The sequence below is a fragment of the Mus musculus genome, chromosome 17 (genome assembly GCF_000001635.26).
Source record: "Mus musculus strain C57BL/6J chromosome 17, GRCm38.p6 C57BL/6J".
Taxonomy (NCBI): Eukaryota; Metazoa; Chordata; class Mammalia; order Rodentia; family Muridae; genus Mus; species Mus musculus.
Window position 1 is genome coordinate 37,911,697 of NC_000083.6, and position 26,822 is coordinate 37,938,518.

The following is a 26,822-nucleotide window of genomic DNA, read 5'->3' on the forward strand; positions in this document are numbered from 1 at the left end:
CCAACAAACAGCATAACTTAGAACCTTCAGCCGTGTGGACCTGGCTTTAAAGCAAAAAATAAAATTATGTGGGACAATTGGTCAAGTGTAACTGGAGCTAAGAAATTAGTGGTAATTAAGGAGAGACCCACTGTAGCAAGCTGGCCTGCAGCTTACAAGAACCGGGGTACTCCTGGGAGGCAGGCTGGGGCTGAAAAAGACTTAGAAGGTCAAGAGAAATAATGGAGCCAAGACAAAGGTTCTGATCAAGGCCCGCAAGTTTATTAAGAGACCATGCTTATAAGGGGGAAGGCCCATCCACCATCTCCCCAGGCCATGCCAGGCTTCTTGATGTATTGTTGCCATGTTGTTATCACTAGTCCACCATTTCCACACTTGATGCCTGGAGCCATTTCATCAGCTCTCAGGCTGGCCACTTATTCAGGAATCTCTCAGGAAAACAAGTTCAGCCTCTCAGCAGGTAGCAGAAGAGCAGGGCAGTTGTCACTTCAAAAGATGCAAGTCAAAAGAAGCCAGCCAAGTCAGAAAGCCGCACCGCAGGTGGCCCACCTCAGTAGCAGCCTGATCTGTACCAGGCCACTTCAGGCTGGGGAAGCCTACAACCCACATCATTGAGGTGATATACTTGGGGAAGGGTTTTCTGAGAGCACACAAAATAAGCTGTGTTTACAGATAAGCTCATTGTCCAGCTTGACTTAGTAATGTGTAAGGTCACCAATATGATACTACTTTTGATGATATGAAGGGGTCATGGAGAGCAGTTGAGGTTTGATACTCTGAGAGGTAAGAGAAGGCTATTGGTGAAGGTATAGCCTTAGTTGCAGTTGAGTGCTGAGGACTGAAGAGGTCATGCAAAGAATTTGAGGATTGGCACCATGAAGAACCTAGAAGAGTCTATTGGTGAAACCTAGTGCTTCAGAAGAACCTAGAATGTTAGTGCTTCGGAAGAACCTAGAATGTTAGAGATGCCAGGGCCATGGGATGATCACCAAGAACACAGCAATAGTTGAGTGGAGTTAACCAGAACTCAGCATTCTACAGAGAGTTGAGCTGGTGAGGTAATCTAAGACCTTGTATATATCACTTATTTTTAAAATTTGAATTTGGTTTAATTTAGGTGGATGAGGTTTTGTACTGTGTATACCAAGTGCATAGCTGGTGTTAAAGTAAGCCAAAAGAAAGTGTCTGATCCCCCATGATTGGAGTTACAGATAGATTTGTGCTGTCTTTGAGGTGCTGGAAATTAAATGTAGTCTCTATGGTTGAGTAGCCACTGTTTTTATGGGCTAAGCCTTCTATTCAGTCCCAAGAGCATATCATTAATAGTAGTAAGGTATGAATGGTTGCTCCTATGTTCATCTTTACCTCGGTCTGATAACCCGGAAGAAATATAAGATATAACTTAGACTTGGTGCTTAAAAGCATTTTCCAACCAAAATTTCCACCAAAATTCAAAAGAAAAAATTATCAAGAAAATCAAATAACCCCATTAACAAATGGGGCTCAGAGCTAAACAAAGAATTCTCACCTGAGGAATACCAAATGGCTGAGAAGCACCTGAAAAAAATGTTCAATATCCTTAATCATCAGAGAAACGCAAATCAAAACAACCCTGAGATTCAATCTCACACCAGTCAGAATGGCTAAGATCAAAAATTCAGGTGACAGCAGATGTTGGTGAGGATGTGGAGAAAGAGGAACACTCCTGCATTGTTGGTGGGATTGCAAGCTTATACAATCACTCTGGAAATCAGTCTGGAAGTTCCTCAGAAAATTGGACATTGTACTACCAGAGGATCCAGCAATACCTCTCCTGGGCATATATCCAGAAGATGCCCCAACTGGTAAGAAGGACACATGCTCCACTATGTTCATAGCAGCCTTATTTATAATAGCCAAAAGCTGGAAAGAACCCAGATGCCCCTCAACAGAGGAATGGATACAAAACATGGGGTACATTTACACAATGGAGTACTACTCAGCTATTAAAAAGAATGAATTTATGAAATTTCTAGGCAAATGGATGGATCTGGAGGGCATCATCCTGAGTGAGGTAACACAATCACAAAAGAACTCAAAAGATATGTACTCACTGATAAGTGGATATTAGCCCAGAAACTTAGTATACCCGAGATATAAGATACAATTTGCAAAACACATGAAACTGAAGAAGAACAAAGACCAAAGTGTGGTCACTTTGCCCCATCTTAAAATTGGAAACAATCACCCATGGAAGGAGTTACAGAGACAAAGTTTGGAGCTGAGACAAAAGGATGGACCATCTAGACACTGTCATATCCAGGGATCCATCCCATAATTAGCCTCCAAACGATGACACCATTGCATACACTAGCAAGAGTTTGCTGCAAGGACCCTGATATAGCTGTCTCTTGTGAGACTAGGCCGGGGTCTAGCAAACACAGAAGTGGATGCTCACAGTCAGCTATTGGATGGATCACAGGGCCCCCAATGGAGTAGCTAGAGAAAGTATCCAAGGAGCTAAAGAGATCTGCAACCCTATAGGTGGAACAACATTATGAACTAACCAGTACCCCGGAGCTCTTGACTCTAGCTGCATATGTATCAAAAGATGGCCTAGTCAGCCATCACTGGAAAGAGAGGCCCATTGGACTTGCAAACTTTATATGCCCCAGTACAGGGGAACGCCAGGGCCAAAAAATGGGAATGGGTGGGTAGGGAAGTGGGGGGGGGTATGGGGGCTTTTGGGATAGCATTGGTAATGTAATTGAGGAAAATATGTAATAAAAAATACTTAAAAAATTTATATACCCCCACACACACACACTCACTTACACACACACACACACATGCACACACACACACACATACACAACACAGAGAGGGGGGATACAAATCTTAAAATAAATAGTTGTTGACCCCATGATCAAAGCCACAAACTCAAGATAACTTGGGTTTATCTTATATGTTGTAAATAGGCAGCAAAGGGAGCTCAAAAGAAACAGGTCAGACATACATCTGATGGAGCTTATGCCTACTTTAAGGAGAAAAAAAGGAACTTGCAGGCACGAAGACCAACTTGTCTACGTGGATTGTATTCTGCTTCTTCATGCCTGCAAAACATTCAGTTGTTTGCCCTGAATGTTGATGATCCAGATGACATGGACTTTGTTCTCAGGAGAAGTTGAGAATCAAACATTTTAAAGAAGAAATCTTGAAAGAACCTTGAATTCTATATTACTCACAAATGTACTCATCATAATCTTGTTTTACATTTATTTTGATGATCTCCATTAGACCAGGAAAATAAGCTACTAGTCTTTTCCTAATTGAAAGATAATTATATTTCTAATTTGGTAAAAAAAGAAAATATAACATTGTGCCTGCTGTGTTATCTTTTTAAATTAACTAATTAATTCAGTTTACTACCCAATACACGTTCCCCTCTCACAACTCTTCATATTTCCTCCTTCCTCTTCTCCTATGAGAATAGGGAGCCCAAGTGTCACTTCCCCTCATGCACACATCAGTTATTGCAAACCTAGGCACATTCTCTCTCACTGAAGCCAGACAAGGAAGTCCATTTAGGGCAACTAGATCAACAGGTAGGCAACAAAGCCAGGGACAGACCCTGCTTCAGTTGGAGGAACCCACATGAAGACCAAACTGACCATCTTCTACAAATATGCTGGGAGACTAGGTCTAGTCCATGTTCCGATTTTGGTTTACAGTTCAGTCTCTGAGAGCTCCCAAGGGTCCAGTTTAGTTGATATTTTTTGCATTATTTACTTATTTTATATACATGAATACACTATAGCTGTCTTCAGGCACACCTGAACAGGGTGTCAGATCCCATTACAAATGGTTGTGAGCCACCCTGTTGCTGGAAATTGAACTCAGGACCTCTGGAAGAGCGGTCAGTGCTCTTAATCACTGAGCCATCTCTCCAGCCCTAGTTGATTCTTTTGGTCTTCCAAAGGAGTCCCTATTCTCTCTCTGAGTCCTTCAATTCTTTCATCAATTCTTCAACAAGACTCCCAGAGCTCCATCTAATGTTTATCTGTGGATCTCCACATCTGTTTTAGTCGACTAGTTGGAGCCTCTCAGAGAACAGTTATGCTAAGATACTGTCAGCAAGCATAACAGTATCATTAATCCTATCAGAGTGTCCAGCTATATAATTGATAAACACAGTGGTAAACCTTATCCACCTAAATTAAACCAAATCCAGTTTTTAAAAATTAATGGCATACATGAAGAAAATCCTTTTCATACTAAGGAATCAAACATAAATGAGTATATTCACCATATGCACATCTGGTACTCTAGAAGGCCAGAAGAATATCATATGTCCTGGACCTGAGAATACAGGTTCTGTGTCAAATATGTGGGTGCTAGGAACCAAACTTGGGTATGCAATCAAAGGAGTATTACTATCCCTCTAGCTCTTATAAATGTCCTTAGAATGTTTCCCATCACTTGAAGGTATAACTTTACTAGATGTTTGTTGAAGGATTCAATAGATTTCTAACCCTCTGTGAATGGACTCTCCACATTGATTATTTTCATTATTAACACGGTTCTCTTTTTTTTTCCATTTTTTATTAGGTATTTAGCTCATTTACATTTCCAATGCTATACCAAAAGTCCCCCATACCCACCCACCCCCACTCCCCTACCCACCCACTCCCCCTTTTTGGCCCTGGCGTTCCCCTGTACTGGGGCATACAAAGTTTGCGTGTCCAATGGGCCTCTTTCTCTTAATGTGAGTAAAGATAACAAAAGTTTTTGTTGAAACCTGTTAGAGACCTGTCAAATTAACATACAAAGTTTTCCATAATTTGAGTTATACTCTTCCTTTATGGAATCCTCTTGAGACAAGATATCTTTATATAGCCAAAAGTGTCATGGACTTCACTGTTTAGACCATGATGGCCTCAAACTCAGAGAGATTGGGCTACAACTCTTTCCCAGGTACCAGGATTATAGGAAGACACCTCTAAGGCCAACTGAGATGTGTTTTTAAAATGGCATATCTTTTGAATCAGAGAATGAAAAGATGAAATAAGATTTACAGAGGAAACTTCACTCTGTTTTGATGACCAGTAATATTCTTACAATTATACAAATAATTTAAACTAGCAAGGCAATTCATGTGTTCTCAGTATTTGGATTATTACTAAGCTTTCTCAATCTCATGCAATTAAAAATGATTGATTTTTGTTTATGTGTATATACATGTTGCATGGTGTAAATGTGGCAGTGAGAGGACACCATATTGTTGTCTCTTATCTATTTAATATATGTGATACATTAAATTAATATTAAATATATATATACAAGGGAGTCATTCAGTCAAGTGATCTCACTTACCCTTATTTGTGTTTTAAACTCATTTTTGTATGTACTGGGGTGTAAATGTATATATGCCACAGGACAACGGTTGAAATCTGAAAAGAAAAAATCTGTAAGAGTAACATGGGTTAATAGACATTAAACTAAGTTCATTAGGCTTAGAAACAACCATATTTACCCACTGGAACAATTCTCTGGCATTCATTTGTGGTTCTGAGAAACTTGTTATGAACAAGTGTTCTTTTTCCTTTTTTTTTCTCTTTTCTTTTTCTTTTTCTCTTTTCGAGACAGCATTTCTCTGTATAGCCCTGACAGTCCTGGAACTCACTCTGTAAACCAGGCTGAACCGAAACTCAGAAATCTCCCTGCCTCTGCCTCCCAAATGCTGGGATTATGAAAGATAACTGACCAGTAATGATATCCATGGGTTCTCTTTATCTCCAATCTGAATATTATTTCAGATCTTGTTAAGGATGCACAGGAATTAACAGAGAAAAGAGAGGTAGTTTTGAAAAGATCCAATAAAAAAATTTAATGTTAATTTTAATAGATATATTTCAAACTGCTATTAGGTAAACTAATTTTATCCATGTGACACTAGGTCCCTTACTGCTGTACATAAAAGGCTGTCAAATTTTCTGTTATTCTTACATAGATATAAGGTTTTCTTGTTCATAATGAGTATAGTAACTATGTCTATAACTTATCCAGTCCTGAGCAAAATTCACATTTACTATCTATTTTTTCCTAATCCAAGTGAATCAATTTCTAGCTTCACTACATTTTCCTTTTTTACTAATGATGAATCACAACTTTTTTTTCATATAAAAATTAGTAAACCTATGATTCACATTTATGTTTATTTATAATTGTTGTTTTTTTTTTCTGGGTTATATCAATCACTCTTTAGCTGGAAAGTTCATTGCTGAGTGTGCTATTCTGAGGTTGAATTACAGAGTTCACTTCATTCCATCTGAAATGTGTTCCATTACATAGACATAGGGCATCTTCTTTGCAGGAGTATGATTTGTTATGTCTTTTACTCAGGGAATATCTTGTTCATTATTTTGCTGGCTGGAAAACAACTACATTGAATGTAGGATCATTCTAACAAAGCTTTTATGAATGTTTATATAACAATTTAAGGTCATGTTTTAATTTGTTTTTTATTGTTTTAATTAAATGTGTGCATTGAAATTTAAAACATGTATAAGTGCATTCTGTTTACCCCATCCTCTCTCACCTGCCTCTTACCCTTGCTGTCCCGTTTTTTCTCCTCTTCTCTACAGACCCTTTCCTACATTTCCACATCAAGTTCCTTTTTTTCTTTTGTAGCCTTCTGTTTTAAAATTTGGAGCTACCAAGAGAATAGTGATAAGTTCACCATTTGGTACACAACTGAAGGTAATGACCATGCATTCTCCAGAATTCATCTGTTGCAAATAGTTAAACAAGGAAGAATAGGGGTCCCGTGAGCCTGTCCTTAGTGCATAAGTGACAGGCCCAGTTTTGTTTAAGCCCAATCCAGTTTTCCATTTGCGGTGGACTATAAGAGGTGAGGGAGCTCATGAATCATTTCTACCTCCATGTTGACTAGCTTAAGCTAATGCAGGTATTGTGGAGGCAATCATAGCTCCTGTGAATGTTATTGGTACAGTGGTCCTGTCATGTTCAGATGACACTATTTTTCTAGCTTCCCAAGGCTCTAACAGCTTTTCCATGCCCTCTTCAATGATGGTCCCTGAGTCATAGAGATCAATGATATAACTCCATGGATAGCTTATTCTTTGTACTTAGCAAGTTGTGTTTAGGTGTTAACCACTATCCAGTGCATAAAGAAACTTCCCACATAAGTTCTGATTTCAAAGTTTAATCTCTGAACTTAACACATATGTTTTCTGTTGTCACTATAAGTCCCATAAACATAAGCAACCTGGGGAGGAAATGCTTTATTTCATCTTACATTTCACAACGCATAATTGAGGGAAATTAGTGAAGGAGGTAAAGGCAGTAATCTGAAAGCAGAAAGTGAAGCATAAGTCATGAAAAAGTGATGCTTATTGGATTACTTTCCAGAGCTTGTCCAGCTTGCTTCCTTATACAACCCAGAAAAACTTGTCCAGTACTGGCTCCACCCACAGAAGACTGTGCAATTACACATCAATAATTAATCAAGATCATGCATCCACAGACTTGTTTACAGGCCAACATAATGGAAGCATTTTCTCAATCGAGTTTTCCTCTTTCCAGATGATACTAGATTGTGTTGAACTGACAAAATTTAACCAGCACAGAATTCAGGAGAAACAAATATCTTTTTTTTTTCAGAGTTCTCTACTATGAAAAACAGTAATGTCTAAAATTATACAGTATGCCACAAGAGAAGCATAGAATCTTTCCATTATTGTGTTTACAGAGTCCTCTCTGTTCAGGTAGAACATGGAGCAACATGAAATGAAAATGAGAATGTTTAATAGAATCTTTTTCATTTAATTTTTATACTTATTCTAGATTCTCAGAAGTTGAAAATTAGTACAGATCTACACTGTGCCACTTTTATCTTATAAATCTATATTACATTGCTACAATATATAGTCTTTTCTTGTACATATGAAGCTATAGCCTTTTCTTACAAGTATGAAGCAATACACCTGCTACCTCAGCTGAGACATAACTATTCTAACAACACAGGGATGTCTGTGGTTTTACCCTTTACATAGTTACATTCATCTACTTCACTACCATATTACAGTCCATAAAAATCAAATATATTTTGTCCATCTTCAAAACCTCGTTATGTCAGGGATTGTACATACATAGAATCCCACATCATGTGGTCTTCTGAGGTTGATTTTTTTGTTACTTACCACTATTAACAGTTGTATACATAATCCTATCACTTCCTGTTCTTGAGTGCTATGCTGGAATACAAATGCACTAAACATACTTAACATTTCTCCCATCAAATAATAGTGAGATTTTTTTTTCCATCTTGAGGCTATTAAAGACAAGCAGAATTAAATATTTGTGTACTAGTGATGCAATCATTTGATTAAACAACAGTTGTGTGTTTGGTTTTCAAACAGCAATAACATAAGGTCTTTCTGAGTCCTGCCTGGAAATAGGTGTTTCTCTTCTGCCCACATTCAGCTACAGGTAAATAAGGTAAATGCTCAGGCATGTTTACAGGTGGGATGGGACATGTGCGGTATTAATACAAAGAAGAAAGGGAGATAAGGGTTGATGAGGTCACAGCAGTATTGGCTTCCTTACTGGAAGCCTTTAACTCAATTTCATAAAATTTGTTTTTTAGTATAAATAACTATTATCAATTTTATATTGGTAGCCTATATAGCATGAAATACTTTATGTGCCTACCTCTTTAAATGATCCTATGCTTTACAGTGTAGGTTGGCTCTTGGGCTTCTGGGAACAGGGGAGGGGATATAAAAAGCCAGCAGAGACTGAGAGGAGAGAGAGAGAGAGAGAGAGAGAGAGAGAGAGAGAGAGAGAGAGAGAGAGAGAGAGGGAGAGAGAATAGTGTGACTGAGGAGTAGGCAGGAGTAAGGTCTAGGAGACAGAGGAGTAGTGTTACAGAAGAAAGTTGATGCAGGAAGAAAGAAAATTGTGTGGATCGAGAAGAGGAGAAATCAAACAAACAAACAAAACAAAACAAAACTAAAATAAATCTACAAAGTAGTCAAAAAGAAAACAAAAAATAAAGCTGCATACATAAATCTACACGACTGAATATGGATTTGGTTGGAAGCATTTGAGAAATTATTTTAAGGTAATGTCTTCTAAAGTAATGTTACGTTTTCTTTTATGCCTATATTACTAGCAGGCATTGATCTGGGTTTTGTGTATATGTTGATGTACACACAATGCTGCACACTTCATCTCTTTGAGTAAAGGATACAGAATTAGTTATAAACATTTGTAAATTCAACTGTCTTACACTGAAATACATAAATTTTTATGGTTTGTCTATTAGGCAAGAAGCATATGTTCTAAACCATCTCACAGTGCTTCCTAATAGGATGGCGCTTTAACTAAAAGTAGATTACTACATGATGCACATGCCAGCAGCAACACTAAGGAGCCTGGTAAGTATACAGCCTTCTGGGTGCCACTGTGACCTTGTAAACCAGAATTGCAAAGTGTTGAGGCTCTATCTCTAGGTTGAAACGTTCTCCCCAGTAGATTCTCAGGTCTGCTACTTTAGGAACCACTGAGCTGGCAATAAAACTCCAGTCTCACCACATTCCCTGCTCACTGTGTGACCATTTCAATGGGTCCAAATGCCAAGTGACAAAGGAACAGAGAAAATGAGGCACATCTGACATTCAGTTTGGCTTCTATTTTTAAAACTCCACCACTCTAAGAAAAAACAAAACAAAACAAACAAACAAAACATGTCTTCAACAGTGCATTTTAAAATTCTATGCTTGTTCAAAGGTAACAGTGCAGGTTGTGATCAGTTTGAATAGATGTCTACACACCATGAAATTCTGAGGTGAGTTTTCCAATGCAGGGAAGATATTCTATAAATCCATGAAGTAAATTACTTTTCAAATGAATGTTAAAACAGCAAGGGTATAATTCAATCAAGGAAGACAAGAAGCTCACCTTAATGAAAATGAGTTAATCAATAAAATCCATATATGTGATCCATGTAAAAATTTTAAAATAACATAGAAAAAGATCATAAATTGGAAAGGGTGATATGGAATGTGTTTATGGAACTCAGGAATCAGGAAAACTATTTTTAAAATACTGTGAGAGGTAAGCAGTAGAGAAAAATCTGTCAGTGTTACATGTTCCTAAAAAGAAAAAAAAAAAAAAAAAAAAAAAAAGCAAAAACCAAACTCTGTGTTTTCTCCAAAGTCATTCATGCCTTTTCCTGATAGTCATATTTTTGGGTAAAAAAACAAATTTGTGTCCATCTAAAAGGCTGCTGCTTCAATTTCACATCTCAGTTCTGTTATAAAAAAAAAAAAAACACTTGAGACATAAGTTCTTCCTATAAAGTGGATCTTATATTTAGCTTAACAAAAATGAAAGTATTTGTGTAGATCAAATAAAAATTTTACTGAAAAATCACCAGAATTTCTGTCTCATTGAAATCAGTGCTGAATATAAGATTCTCAGTCTCCTGTCAACTCCTTGTACAGTTTGACAAAATGAAAATAAAAATAATCAACAATAATCCTGCTAGCATTTTACTAGTTTCAACAGAGCAGAAATGAGAAATATAGAAAATGTTAGAGACAACTGTGCAGTGCTTAGTTTTTCCAACTTCATATGATATGGTTTGAGGCTTTGATGAAAACTATTTAATCTCTTGAATCTCAAATTAGATTAAATTTCTAATTCTTTCTTATGGATTGAAAGCCAAGAGCTTTTCCAGTGTGGCAGCTAAGTAGATTTTAAAACTTTTAATTTACTGATGCTTTATTACACTCTTAAAACAACTTTACCAGGGAAAACTGTTGAAATGGAATAGTCAGACACTGAGTTTATTCTACAAAAAGAGTGTCAGAAACAGTCTGAGTCTGCACTACTTCAGAAGAGGTAGGCAAGAGATGGCGATTGTTCTGAGATTAAAAAAGAAAAGAATTGTTTTAATCTCAAGATACATGGTTCTCTCAAAAAAATGTGCTACATGCACACACACACACAAACACACATGCAAGCGTGCGTGTACACACACACAAACACACAATTCAAAAGCATGTATTTTATGTTTTATTTTTTGTTTTATTTTCTTTTGTTTGTTTTGTTTTGTTTTTAGATACCAACTGTGCACCAGGCCATCAAGTGAGACACCAAATTGGAAAATGACACATACTTTCTATGCAAAGGTAGTTTTATTTGATACTAAAGAAAAGTACATTTAAAAATAGAAATAAAGTTAGAATGCTTGCTGAGAAATTTCAAGGTTCTGGGCTTGGTTGTACACTTAAAAATTAGAAAAACAGTAGGATGCTCCTTTGATTTTGCTCTTAGCAACACTTTAGGCAGTTTCTATGGTAATAACCACATGGCTTGCTAGGAAGGAAATGTGTATTACCTGTCTACAACTAGACCATCTGCTACAATATAGAGGTACACAAAATGTAATACAGAAGTCACAAAATGTAAGTACAGAAAACGTTAACCAATACCTCATGATTGCATTTCTATTGTGACTTGAAAGTCACAGGTTTCTTTGGTGGAAATTAAAATGTTTTTAGAGAAACCAAAACAATATGGTGAGTTTGACATTTTTACTCGTCTCTAACTACTACTTACTTATCAAAAAGTCAAAACTTATCACAAAAACACTGATTTATACTGTTGATTCTTGCCATTGAAGGTATATTTATCAAGTTTTCAAGCTACAATTGCTTAAACATTATCTGAAATAGAAAAAATAGAACATTTATGTATAATGTGTTATGTATATGTTATTTTATAAATATATATATATATATTATATTAATACATTTCACAAAATTTTTATTTTTCAGTTGTTACCACAAACTTATTTGCAAAATGACTCCAAGAAACATGACAACAATGAGTGGATTCCTCCTCATGGGGTTCTCTGACAACCATGAGCTGCAGATCTTACAGGCTTTGCTGTTTTTGCTGACATACCTATTGGGCTCAGCAGGGAACTTCATCATTATCACCATCACAACACTGGACCCACAGCTCCAGTCTCCAATGTATTACTTTCTGAAGCACCTTTCCATTCTGGATCTCTCATCCCTCTCTGTCACAGTCCCCCAGTATGTTGACAGTTCCCTGGCACGAAGTGGCTACATTTCATATGGGCAGTGCATGCTGCAGATATTTTTCTTCACAGGTTTGGCCTGGAGTGAGGTGGCCCTTCTTACAGTGATGTCTTATGACCGCTATGTGGCCATCTGCCTCCCACTGCACTATGAGGTCATAATGAGTCCCAGAAAGTGCACTTGGGCTGTGGCAGCTGTGTGGCTAAGTGGAGGTATCTCAGGAACATTATTCACAGCAAGTACACTCTCTATCAGATTCTGTGGGCACAAAATTATTCACCAGTTCTTCTGTGATATCCCGCAATTGCTCAAGCTCTCCTGCTCTAATGATGACTTTGGACTACTGAAAGTGTCTACTTTCATTGCTGTAATGGGATTTGCCTGCTTTATGGGGATTGCCTTCTCCTATGGCCAAATATTCTCTACAGTTCTCAGGATGCCCTCTGCTGAAGGCCGATCTAAGGTCTTCTCCACCTGCCTGCCCCATCTTTTCGTTGTTTCATTTTTTCTCTCAACAGGCATTTGTGCCTATCTAAAGCCAACCTCAGACTCACCAACTACTTTAGACTTCATGCTCTCTATCTTTTACACAGTACTACCCCCAACCCTCAACCCTGTTATCTATAGTCTGAGAAACCAGTCCTTGAAAAGAGCTATAAAGAAGTTACTGTTAAGTGAATAATTCATTGGGAAAAATTATGTTTGTTCTGGTTTTAGTGTCTGCTAACACTGCACACAAAGAATGTTTTTAGTATGTTGAATATGTTAGATATGTAATGTTCAGAATAACAAGATATTTTCTAGAAAATACATATTATAAACCTATTGCATAGCAAGTTGTGATGTGATTCTTTGAACCTATTTCATAAAATTTATTTATATATTTATATTTTTTATTTTTTGGTTTTCAAGATAGGGTTTCTCTGTTTAGCCCTGGCTATCCAGGAACTCACTCTATAGACCAAGCTGGCCTTGAAGTCAGAAATCTGCCTACCTCTGTCTCCTAAGTGCTAGGATTAAAGGCATGCACCACCACTACCTGAGTACTTATTCTTTTCAAGTTAGTAAAAATATGTGCTTATAATGTGGTAATATAGACCCACTTCTTACTAACTCTTCCAGTCTGTTGCCACACTGGTACATATGTGAATTTAGCAACAATACTAACATGGGTTTTGCAAATATATTTATGGGAATATCATAGTAATAATGAGCATGAAGGATCATTACAATTACTCGTTACTCAGTTCGCCAAATGGGTCATAATTTTAATATTGATCACTGATTTCAAAGGTTCATATTACTTTCTATATTTCCATGTTCATATTTTAAGGACTAGCATGAACAAGCCTGTCATATCTATGCATATCTATATAAAGTAATTTCTATAGTTCGCTTGGGTGTGAATTATTCAATGTAATTGATATACAAATAAGCCTCAGGTATTCAATTTGTATCATTTACTATTATTTTTACTTACTAATAAGCCATTCTTATAATAATCCAAGTAGTCAGGAGGCAGATGCAGGAAGACCTCTGTGATGTTTTTAGGCCAGCCTGGTCTACATAGTAATGATGCTAACTGCTAAAAAGTCCTAAATATTTTCTTGCTCATTCTGAGGGTTAAAAGTCCCTGGTTTAGGTGATTAACACCTGTAGCCTAACAGAAGGGAATTAAGTAATTCAGCCTTTGTTCTATCTCTAAAGGAATTGCTGGGCTCTAGCATTCACCCTGCTGGTTGAAGTCCCAAGGAAGAAAAAGGGACACTTGGAAAAGTACACTTACCATTTATTTCTAAATTGTAAAAAGTTTCCTAAGAAAGCTCTCTAAGAAAACAGGGAAAAGCACAATGAATCGTGATGAAGATTATGATGATGATGATGATGAAAGTGGTGGTGGTGGTGATGACATCTTTGTCTTCACAACTTACACATTTTTCAGAATACATAATCATATAGTAAAAAGTTCATCACAAGTTTACACATTAATTAAAATCACAAATCAAATAGGGAGTTTACAACAGAGAATATTTGCATGAAATATCCATTAGTAGTAATTATCTGGCTAAACATACATCACCTGTCTCACATCTACAGGTTCATGGAGCGTTAAAGCCCATAAGTAAGTTTTTAGTGAAGACTTGTATAGATAAACCCAGTCAATATTTTTTATCTTCTGCCCTACCGCCTATAATAAATCATAGTTCCCTTTTAATGAATATAATGGAAATGGCATGTAAATCATACACATATGTATGTGTGTATGTGCCTCCAAGGGAGAGTGAGAGACAGAGACATACATCCAGACAGACGGACAGACAGAGACACAGACACAAAGTGAAACAAAGGGAAGTGGGGTATCTAATAAATAGAGTTTGAGCCAACTTAAGGTGGTTTAGAGATGTCTAGAAAAAGAAATCTCCGTGGAGTAAAATAATGGTTAAAGATACCAGAAGAAGAAGACATAAACGTTTTTTAATCTAAGTAGAAAACTATCAAAATACCTTGAGATAAGATTTTAATGTTAAGAGAGTTCTGGATGAGATGATAGAACTTATGTGTAATTCAAGGTGAATGGCATACTATGCAGCACTGACCACTATTAGGCTGTGACAGATCAGATCAAAACAGACAGATAAATTGAGTGAAAATTTTACATATCAAGCAGTAATTTTATAAGGCAGAAAGATGCAAAACAGATAAGACCTTCCTTAAAACAACAAGAATCCTGGCAATTTATGGTGGAAAAATTGTGAAAGTCCTCCTACATTTAATAATTACAAGTAGAGAGATACACTTAAGCAAGCTAAGGCTCACTTATCATCTGTTTTCTCAGATGTCCACCTTAGAGAATTTGTAGCTCTGCTTTGACCCAGTGTAAACTTTTTCCTGTCTGGTAGAAGAAAGGCTTACTTGACTGAAAATAAAGTTATTGGCTCTGTAAATGAATATGTTTGTTTTGTCTTTTGACATGTATAGTGAACATTCACAAAGAAGTCTGTGATTAATATGTTGACAAAAAGAAAAACCAAAAAAAAAAAAAAAACAAATGTAATAAAAGCACTTAAAGAAAACTGCAGCAAATACTGTCACTGAAAATAGATATAGATAATTATTTTAAAAATTATAGTATTAATCTAAATTAGCCTTTGAAATATGGTAGGGTGGTTAGAGTAGAAGAATAAAAAGGTGATTTTATAACATCATTAAATAAACAGGAAAAAAGTGACATTTTTAATCATAAAATTGTATGGATAGAGAGAAATAATTGCACGCTTTATTGTAGAATCTAATTCATATCATATTTCCATGTCACATATCTCTGACTTTCTCAAACTACTATCACATTACTTAGGACTGAATGCTGTTTTGTTGTAAAACATTTACAGTTCTGAGTCTCTGCACCTAAATTATGGAACTGACTTTTATCCTGGAAGTTGTAAAATGGTTTCATATTCATAAATGTAACTATTGTTATAGATAGTGTATCTTCAAAAGTGTACAGATGCATTTTAAGACAGGGTAATATGACACAAGGAACCACACCCCAAAAGTGCCCAGTAGATGAAGGATCAATCCAGCTCTACCATAACCACCCATGAAAAATCTGCTTGCTTAATCCCGGACCCTGCCTGTCTCCTAGAAGGTCTGCCCTATCCAGGGACACAGAACCCCATCACCATTCTGGTCTGTACCTCCACATGCAGCCAATGTCTTAGCAGATTGCCTGCTCCCCAACCCCTCACCCTGCCTGTTTCCCTGGAGATCTCCCTAAGGAGGGACACAAGAGGCCTGCTCTAGTGAAAATAGCCATCTTAACAAAAGCAATTTAGATTCAAGGCAATTGCCATCAAAATTCCAACTCAATTCTTTACAGATCTTGAAAGAACAATTCTCAAGTAATTAGGGAAAAACCAAAACCCCAGGATAAGTAAAATGACCCTGAACAATAAAAGAACATCTAGAAGTATCACTATCCTTGACTTCAAGCTGTAGAATAGGGCAATGGTAATAAAAACTGCATGGGTTTGCCATAGAAACAAAAAACAAAAACAAAACAAAACAAAACAAAAAACAAAACAAAACAAAAAAACAAAACAAAAAATTGATCAATGGAATCAAATCAGAGATTCAGAAATAAACCTACATATAGAAGTTATGGTTTGGTTTGTCTCTCATCCACAAACTCCCAGAGATAAGATTCAGACTCAAAATATATTTATAAATATCTTGGTCCTATATCTAACCTCCATGCTGATTATTATCATAACTTATATAGCCCATTTATTTTAACCTACATTTTGCCACTTGGCTGGTTTACTGTGTGCAGGCACCATATGTCCACCTCCTCTCACCTTCCAGGCCAATCTCTTGCATAGCTCTCTCCCAGAATTCTTTCTGCCTCCTGGATGTCCCACTTTTCATTTCCTGACTAAGCCATATGCAATAGGCATTTTATTTGAGAGATGGTGCATCCTTACAATATACATAATATTAACTTTACACCCACATTCGTACCAACACATAATTTTTGAGAAAGAAGACAAAACAGTACAATGGAAAAGGAAGACCATCTTCAAAAATTGATACTGGTCTAACTGAATGTCTGCATGTTGAATGCAAATAAAACCATATTTATTAACCTGTACAAAACACAAATGTATTTGGGTCAAAGAACTCAACATAATCTTAGTAGTTTTATTTATTATCTCCAGAAACAGAAAAAAACAAAAAAAAAAAAACTAGATGTCTCTCAAGTGAAGAATGGATGTATATAAATAGTTCATTTACAAAATGGAATAATATTCAGCTATTAAAAAAAACACAGATATTATGAATTTTGCAGGCAAATGAATGGAAGATGAAAGTATAATCCTGGGTAATTTAAGTGAACCCAAAATGACTTCATGAATTTTATGTATTCACTTATACATGGATATTAGTCATAAAGTACAGGTTAACCATACTATGATAAAAAGAGAAACCTCCCAAAAAGAATTCAAATAAGCCCAAGGGAGCATGGTCAAATTTTTCTAAGAAGGGAAAGAAAATAGATATTTGAGGTGGAGGGAGGGGACTGGTTGGGAAAGGAGATGGGCAGGGAAGCAGGATGGGATCTATATCAGATGTAGAGAAAGCAGTGGAGAGAGAATGAAAATCAGCAGTAAGTAGGGGGCAATCAGGAAGATGTAGCAGACACTTAGGATCAGGGAGGCTTCTGTGGGCCTATTGAGGTAAATCTAGCTGAGACTCCTAGAGATGGGCGATATGGATGCTGAAGTGGCCAATTCATGTAGACAAGTTGGACTTCCAGTAAGGAGACAAGGACAGCAAACTACCCAGCAAACCTTCGACCCAAATTGAGTCCTATCTACAAGATATGCAGGGATGGAAAAAATGCCCACCCAAACAATGAGTGTTCCAAATTGAGACCCATCCAGTGGCCAAGAACTAAAGTACGGTTTGTTGAATATGATTTGCATAGGGAGTGGCAATATTATAGTTGCTTTGTTGTTGTAGCTGTGGCCTTGTTGGAGTATGTGTGGCTTTGTTTTAGGAACTGTGTCACTGTAAGAGTGGGCTTTGAAAGCTTCCTCCTAGCCTCCTGGAGGTCAGTCTTTTAGCTGCCTTCTAAACAAGACATAGAAGTTTCAGCTCCACCAGTTTTCTGTCTAATTGAATGTTGTCATGCTTCCCACAATAATGATAATAGACTGATGCTCTGAACCTGTAAGCAAGCCTCACTTACATGTTGTCAATTACAAGAGTTGTTGTGGTCAGGGAATGTTTCTGCAGCATTGAAACCCTATGACAGTAATTAGCACGAGGAGTTGGGTATTGCAGTGATAGGCCTGACTAAGCTTTAGACTGGAGGAATGTGGATCTGAAACTTAGGTAAAGCAGTGGAATGTTTCAATTGGGGCTCGATGGGCCATAGTAGTAGAAGCATGGAAGATAACATTCCTGAGTCACTTTTCAAGTATGAAGACATAGCTCAAGAGGTTTCAGAGAAGAAGACTTAAAATTTGGCATAGAGATGTTTGTTGTGATATTTTGAAGAGTGTGGCTCTTTTGCTATTGTCTGAAGAGTTTATCTGAGGCTAAGGTGAAGAAACTTAGATTATTGCTTTGAGAAAGGAAATCCGTTTGGTGGGGCTTGTTCTTTGTTTTTTGGGGTTTTTTTTGGGAGGGGCAGGTCAAGACTGGGTTTCTCTGTATAGCTCTGGCTGTCCTGAAACTCACTCTATAGACCAAGCTGGCCTTGTACTCAGAAATCTGTCTGCCTCTGCTTCTGCCTCCAAGTGCTGGGATCAAAGGTGTGTGCCACCACTGTCCAGCAAGAAAGGAAGTCTTAAAACAGCCTTGTACAGAGTCAGTCATGTGGTTACTATTGTTCACTTTTATGAAGATAATTTTAATGAAAGGTAGCAAGTATAGAAAAGAAAAATACAAAATATACAGTTCAAATAGAAAAGAGCCACTAGGAAGCAGAATGAAGCTAAATCCTGTTTTCTAGATAATTAGGGGAGTGGTGATCTTGGGATAAGATCCCACACAGCTAAATATATGGTTTTTCAGTTAAAGAAGGGATAGTTGTATCTAAGCCTTTTTATGGCCTGGTTATTGTTTTCATTTGAACTTTTAATCTAGAATGAATTGTAATCTAGAAATTGAGAGTTTACCTGGGATCCAGATCTTGAGGCAGGATGACACAGGTTTTTGATTCACATCTTGAGGAATATTGGTCATGAAACTCTTAGGACCAGGCATGGTGTTATATACTTTTAATCCTAGGAGACACAGAGAAGAAGATCTTCAAGTTCTTGGCCAGCCTGGGACAACATTTCTTCCATTTAAAGAAAAACTTAGGTGCAGGTGTGGTAGTTCATGCCTTTAATCCCAGAATCAGGAGACAGAGACAAGCAGATATCTAAGTTCAAGTTTCATCTACAGAGCAAGGTCCAACACAGCCAAGCTTAGGCAGTGAATTTAGCAAACAGAAGGCAGGTAAAATATAATAGAACAAAGAGGCATGTTCCAGGCCCAGCAAACAGCAGAACTTGGCATCTTCAGCCGTGTGGACCTGGCTTTAGAGTCAAAAATAAAATTATGTGGGACAATTGGTGAAGTGTAGCTGGAGCTCAAGACCCACATTTGGGGTGATATCTTTTGGGAAGGGTTTTTCTGAGAGCACAAAAAAAAAAAGCTGTGTTGTAGAGATAGCCTCATGATCCAGCTAGACTTGGTAATGTGTAAAGATCACCCATGTAGTACTGCTTTTGATGGTATGAAGGTGTCATGGAGAGCAGTTGAGGCTTGATACTGTGAGAGGTGAGCGAAGGCCATTGCTGAAGGTATAGCCTTATTTACAGTTGATTGACCAGGACTGAATAGGTCATGCAAAGAATTTGAGGATTGGCACCATGAAGGGAACCTAGGAGAGGCTATTGGTGAATCTTAGTGCACCAGAAGAACTTAGCATGTTTGAGGTACCAGTACCATGGGATGATCACCAAGAACACAGCAGTAGTGGAGTGGAGTTAACCAGAACTCAGCATGCTACAGAGAGTTGAGCTGGAGAGGTAATCCAAGACCTTGTATATATCATTTATTTTTCAAATTGAATATGGTTTAATTTGCGTGGATGAGGTTTTGTACTGTGTATACCAAGTGCATAGCTGGTGTCAGGGTAGGCCAAAAGAAAGTGTTGGATCCCCCATGATTGGAGTTACAGATAGTTCTGAACCATCTTTGAGGTACTGGAAATCTAATACGGTTGAGTAGCCACTGCTCTTATGGGCTAAGCCCTCTATTCAGTCCCATGAGCATATCATTAATAGTAGTAAGGTGTGAATGATTGCTCCTACATTCATCTTTACCTCAGTCTGATAACCCGGAAGAAATATAAGATTTATAGCCTCAGAAAGTAACTTAGACTTGGTGCTTAAAGGCATTTTTCAACCCAAATTTATACCAAAATTCAGAAGAAAAAAATTTATACACACACAAATGATACAAATTTTTAAATAAATAGTGGTTGACCACTTGATCAAAGCCATAAACACAAGATAACTTGAGTGTATCTTATATGTTGTAAATAGGCAGCAAATGGAGCTCAAAGGGAAATATGTCAGGTGTACCTCTGAAGGAGTTTATGCCTACTTTAAGGAGAAATAAAGGAACTTGCAGGCACAAAGACCAACTTGTCTGACTGTGACTGTATTGTCTCCTCATCTCTGCAAAACATTCAGTTGGGTGACCTGAATGTTGATGTCTCCACAGGGATTTTTTTCTCAGGAGAATTTGAGAATCAAACAGAGGTCACTCTACGTCTGGAGAAATAGGGTACTTACAAAGAGCCAAGTAGTATGGAAGACCAATTAGGGAGGGCCCATTGGCTGTGAAAGGAGAGGAGTAAGATGCCAGAGAACAATTATTGGGGTGCACCATAGGACACTCTGGCTTCTATTGCATATTTTATTTTGTTTTTCGTTTTGATTTTTGTTATCCTCTCAGCCTTTGGCAGGACTTCCAGTTTTTCTTCTTCTTTGCAACTACCTAACCCTAGAGTATTCCCTGCTGGTGGGGGCTCACATAAATACTACCCAGATTTGCAAGTAGTGGAAAGTGATGAATAGCCCATTGAAGCTCTGTGGTTGGGCCTTCTTTCCACTGTTGTATATCACAAGATAGCCTGAACCTGTCCTTTACAACACTTACTGCCCTGCCTACTCTGAATAGCTCCAAACTACCACCAAACCCTGCATTTAAGTTCAGCTCACATTATGTACTTGTTAAGACTATATAATGGTAGTGGTATCCATTGGAAATGGGCCCTACATAACATTCATGAGAGGGGGGATGGAGAGGGAGAAGGAGAGGGAGAATGAGAGAGGGAGAAGGAGACAGGGAAGGAGGGAGGAGAAAGGGGAGGAGGAGGGAGAAGGGAGGGGGGAGGGGGAGGGAGGGGGAGTGGGAGGGGAGAGGTAACTGGGAATAGAAGCCAGGCTTATCCACATGCTAGACAAGCACTCAACCCTTGATCTATATCCTTAATCTTCTTTATACTTGTTACTGTGACACAGGGTCTGAATAAGTTGTCTAAAGCTATTCTTGAACTGACTGTAGTGTAGGCAAGCCACCCACTTATGACTCTAACACTACCAAAATAATAGGAATATCTATGAAAGTTAAATTTTGAATTTTACTTCAAAATACAAAATAGCTTTTATAGGACTTTGAATATAGAGTATATCTAATTAGATTAGCAGTTATCTACATTTCTATTAATGTACATTGTTCTTTCTTCAAATATAATCTGGGATAAGTTTCTTTAATATTTTGCCTGAATCCTTTCAGGAATTCCTTCAAGGCACTAACATTTTAAAGAAGAAATCTTGAAAGGACCTTGAATTTTACATTATTCACAAATGTACTCATCATAATCTTGTTTTACATTTATTTTGATGATCTCCATTAGACCAGGAAGATATGCTACTAGCCTTGTTCGAATTGCAAGATCATTACCTTTCAAATTTGGTAAAAACTTATATAACATTCTGCCTCCTGTGCTATCTTTTTAAATTAACTAGTTAATTCAGTTTTCTACCCAATATATGCTCCCCTCTCTTCCCAGACCCACTCTCACAACTCTTCTTCATATTTCTTCCTTCCTCTTCTCTTATGAGAATGGGGAGCACCAGTGTCACTTCCTCTCATGCACACATCAGTTACTGCAAACCTAGGCACATTCTCCCTCACTGAGGCCAGACGAAGAAGCCCATTTATGGTAACTAGATCAACAGGCAGGCAACAAAGTCAGGGACAGACCCTGCTACAGTTGGAGGAACTCACATGAAGACCAAGCTGAACATCTGCTACAAATGTGCTGGGGGCCTATGTCTAGACCATGCTCCCATTTTGGTTGGCAGTTCAATCTTTAAGAGCTCCCGAGAGTCCAGGTTATTTGATTTTGGTCTTCTGATGGAGTCCCGAGTCCTTCAATTCTTTCACCAATTCTTCCACAAGACTGCCAGAGCTTCATCTAATGTTTGGCTGTGGATCTCTGCATCTGTTTTAGTCAACAGTTAGGTGAAGCCTTTCAGAGGACGGTTATGCTAAGATACTGTCTGCAAGCATAACAGTGTCATTAATCGTACCAGTGTGTGCCAGCTATATAATTGGTATATCTTATCCGCCTAAATTAAACCAAATTTCATTTTGAAAAATAAATGACATATACATGAAGAAAATCCTTTTCAAACTGTAATCAAACATGTATGTGTCATATCACCATTTGTACATCTGATACTCTAGGAGGCCAGAAGAATGTACCATATTTTCTAGACCTGGGAATACAGGTAGTTCTGTGCCAAATTTGTGGATGCCAGGAACCAAACTTGGGTACACAAAGGAAGAAGTACTTCTGTTCCTTTAGTTCTTGTATATGTCCTTAGAATGCAGAAGATGAAGAGTTCCATTACTCCTCAGTTTCCCATCACTTAAAGGTATAACTTGACTAGATGTTTGTTGAAGGATTAAAGAGATTTCTAACCCTCTGTGAATGGACTCTCCACATTATTTTCATTATAAACACAGTTATCTTTTTTGTTTTTTTCGAGACAGGGTTTCTCTGTATAGCCCTGGCTGTTATGGAATTCACCTTGTAGACCAGGCTGGCCTCGAACTCAGAAATCCGTCTGTCTCTGCCTCCCAAGTGCTGGGATTAAAGGCATGCACCACCACCTTTCAGCGATAGTTCTCTTAATGTTAGTAAAGATAACAAAAGTTTTTGTTGAAACTAGTCAGAGTCCAATCAAATTAACATAGACTTTTTTCCATAATGTGAGATATACTGTTTCTTTTTTTTTTTTAAAGATTTATTTTATTTACATGAGTACACTGTAGCTGTCTTCAGACACACCAGAAGAGGGCATCAGATCCCATTACAGATTGTTGTGAGCCACCATGTAACTGCATGAATTGAACTCAGGACATCTGGAAGAGCAGTCAGTGCTCTTAACTGCTGAGCCATCTCTGCAACCCCAATAAACTGTTCCTTTATGGAATCCTTTTGAGACCGGATATCTTTCCATAGCCACAGCTGTTGTAAAATTTATGATGTGGAACATGTTAGCCTCAAACTCAGAGAGATTGACCTGCCACTGTCTCCCAGGTGCCAGGATTATAGGTACACACCTCTAAGGCCAGCTGAAGTGTATTTTTAAAATGACCTCTCTTTTGAATCAGAGAATGAAAGGATAAAATAAGATTTACAAGGAACCTTCACTGTTTTGATGAATAGTGATATTTCTTGGAATTCTACAATAATAATTTAAACAGGCAAATCAATTCATGTATCCTCACTCTTTGGATTATTACTAAGCTTTCTTATCTCATGAAATTAAAAATGTTTCACCTGTGTTTATATATATATATATATATATATATATATATATATATATATATATATATATATATACATACATATGTGTGTGGGGGGGTGGCATGGTGTAAATGTGGCAGTGAGGAGACAATATTTTGTTGTCTCTTATCAATGTAATATTTGCGATATATTTCCCAAGGAGTCACTTAGTCAAATGACCTCACTGACGCTTATTTGGAATTTAAAATCATTTTATATGTGCTGGTGTGTGAGTGTACATTTGCCACAGGCCAAGGGTTGAGATCTGAAAAGGGAAAAATCTGTTGAAGTAACATGGGTATCCCAGACATTAAACTCAGGTCATCAGGCTTAACAACAACCAAATTTACCCACTGGAACAATTCTCTGGCATTCATTTGTGGTTCTGAGAAACTTGTTATAAAAAAGTCTTTATACAAGTGTTTATAGTTAGGTATAAATATGTATAGATAGTATAGATAGAAGTATATCATTTTCATTTGCAAATAGGATTTATTATTCAAATTGCCTTGTTTTCTACATCATTAGATGACATTTTTTTTTGCTATCTATAGGTTTATTTGGACATAATGTACACCATGTCTTCACAAGCAAGTGCTAACACTTATTATTTGCCTGGATGGTACCAATATCAGGAAAAATAATATACTCCAAAAATATCTCATTGGAATAACCTTTTTATTTTTTTATTTTTTATATTTTTCTCTTTTTTAATTAGGTATTTTACAATCTGAAAAGATCATATTTTACTGAAGTAATGTTCTAAGTAATGAGATGTGATGTGAGCATCAATGAGAAGATGCAATGGGCATTGTCTATGATGTGCAAAGCTGGCAAGTTAACATTGATCGTCATATAAAGATATCCAAAGGAGACTATACTACAAAGTTGTCTTCCAGTCTTCAGATATCTCTCATAGCACTAGAAACCCATAATCATATTACACACATACACACAATAGACTTTTTTCCCTTAAATACACCTCATTGCTGTTATATTACCTAGCATTTCTATATATATAGAAATACCCTTAAAGCACCCTTACAAGACAGAACTTCAAAATGAAAGTCAATGTGGGTAGACAAACTGACAGCCATATGTTCTGCTTGAAACAGCTTTCTGAAGATCACTAGACAACTCAGCTCTTGAAGACCAAAGCACAGTCTTTTATTTGCATATAAATTCAACCATTCACTCCTGGTTCCCTTTTCATTATCCAACAACAACAACTACTACAACAACAACAACTACAAAATTAGGACCTTACTCCCTTGATTCTTAGAAAAAACAGGAAATACATTTTTTGACATAGCAATTGCATGCAAAGATGTCTACCTTTGTAATCAAAGACAATTAATTAGCTGGGTAGAATCCTTTCCTGCAATTACCATTTCCACTATGCCTGTGCCCAAACTTGCTCTGTCTCAGGCTGACCTTGAACTCAGGAATCTCCCTACCTTTGAATCATTTTGAAAACCTGGTTTATTATTGCAGCTGCCATTGTTATTTTAGGTCTGTGAAGCCCCTCATACAATTCATATTGCATCCTTATATTATGCATGATTAAGAAATTATATACTTTTAAACTCATGTATTCAGAGTCCTTTCTGAGAGCCTCAATAGCTGTCCTGACCATCACAATATTTACCATTTTTGCTGAGGAACATAGGCACAGCATTGCACCCTGGACTATGTTGTTTCTAATTATCATGAATTCACTAACCTAAGCAGGAAGAATATTACCCATTAATCTTGGGAGGGAAAAATACTTCTCAAAGGAGGAACATAAAGTAAATTATGTACATTATTATAAAAATAAGCCATAGACCCAAAGCAACTGTCAACACTCCTGGAGGCCAACACCCTGCTACCTCTGCTCCAAGGTCTCTGAATTCCTCAAATGTACCATGGCGAAATTCTGCTTTTTGATGTTCAGTATCTGACTCAGATTCAGATGGTCATGGCCAGTGGCCCTGGGTTTGTTGGCTGTTACCACAGAATCCACTTTTTTCCCTCCTGCTTGAGCCAGGTGGAGCACAGTAAGCTATTAGAACAGCAAGCCTGAAGCACTTCCATGCTTCTGCTCTATGGCTGCTCTGTGTGTATCCTTTTATATATTAGGAGATGACTGTGAAAAGACTTCACCACATTGGTTATATTCATAGGGTTTCCCTAGAGAATGTGCCCTTTTATGTATTAATAGGTAACTATGTGGTGAAAAGGTTTTATGAAATTGATTACATTTGCTGAGTTTTTCTCCAATATGTATTTTATGTCATTGAAAATGACTGTAACAAACTATAAGAAAGATCCAAAAGACACTTGTTCTAAGTATTGCCTTTTTGTTATCAGCCTCCATTTCATCTCAGGGTAAGTTGAAGTCATCATGTGAGGCTCTAGGGGACATGGAGACTTTCCAAAAACAGAGCAGGCTCCATATTTTTATCTTTTGTTCCACAAAACATAATGACTCTTCCTAACCATGCATTATGTTATTCATGTTTTTTCCTCAAAACATAATGTCTGTTCTAATCAAAAGGACTAATGGATATAATTGGATAGACTATAAAATCTATGCATAGTTGACATAGTTCAGCTACATAAAGAAAGCCTCTATTCCTGAATACTGATTGATGGGAAACTGTAGATATCACTTAGCACAGGCATATCTGATATTCAGGCTATAAAAGTTCTGCAATATTTTGGTTCATGGATAGAAGTATTTGGGTTGCCATTCAGTTCCTAAGTTATATCTATTGCCCCAATCAGTCAGTAGTAGATTGTTTAAAAGAAAATTGTCATTTGTATTGACCTGGTGTTTGAGTAACGCTGAATCTCAGTGGACAACATAACACAAAGGCCTTATGACATTACTTATACTCATAGAATTTCTCTCCAATATAAATATTTTCATGATGATAAAGACTACATAAGTGTGCACAAGCTTCATATTAAAATACATTCAGTGTTTCTTTCTGTTATGAATCCATTCATGTCACTGAAGACGACAATGACATGACTCATAAGGTTTTTCTTTGGTATGTATTCTTTTATATTATAAATAAGTCTGATTTACAAAAGATTTACCAGATTGATTACATACATAGGGTTTCTCTCCGGTATGAGTTCCTTTATGCTCTAAGACTCTGACTTACAAAGTGTTTACCACACTGATTACATCCATAGGGTTGGTCTAAACTATGAGTTCTTTTGTGTATTTGGAGACTATGATGATGTGCAAAAGATTTACCACAATGGTTATTTTCATAATATTTCTCACT

At 37.1% G+C, this 26,822-nt stretch overlaps 1 protein-coding gene across 1 annotated transcript; it reads left to right on the forward strand.

Moving 5' to 3' along the window:
• The first annotated feature begins 11,871 nt into the window (after window positions 1-11,871).
• On the forward strand, window positions 11,872-12,798 carry Olfr128 (olfactory receptor 128). Its single transcript, NM_206816.1, has one exon. The coding sequence runs from the start codon at window positions 11,872-11,874 to the stop codon at window positions 12,796-12,798; it is 927 nt and encodes a 308-aa protein (NP_996552.1).
• The last annotated feature ends 14,024 nt before the right edge of the window (window positions 12,799-26,822 follow it).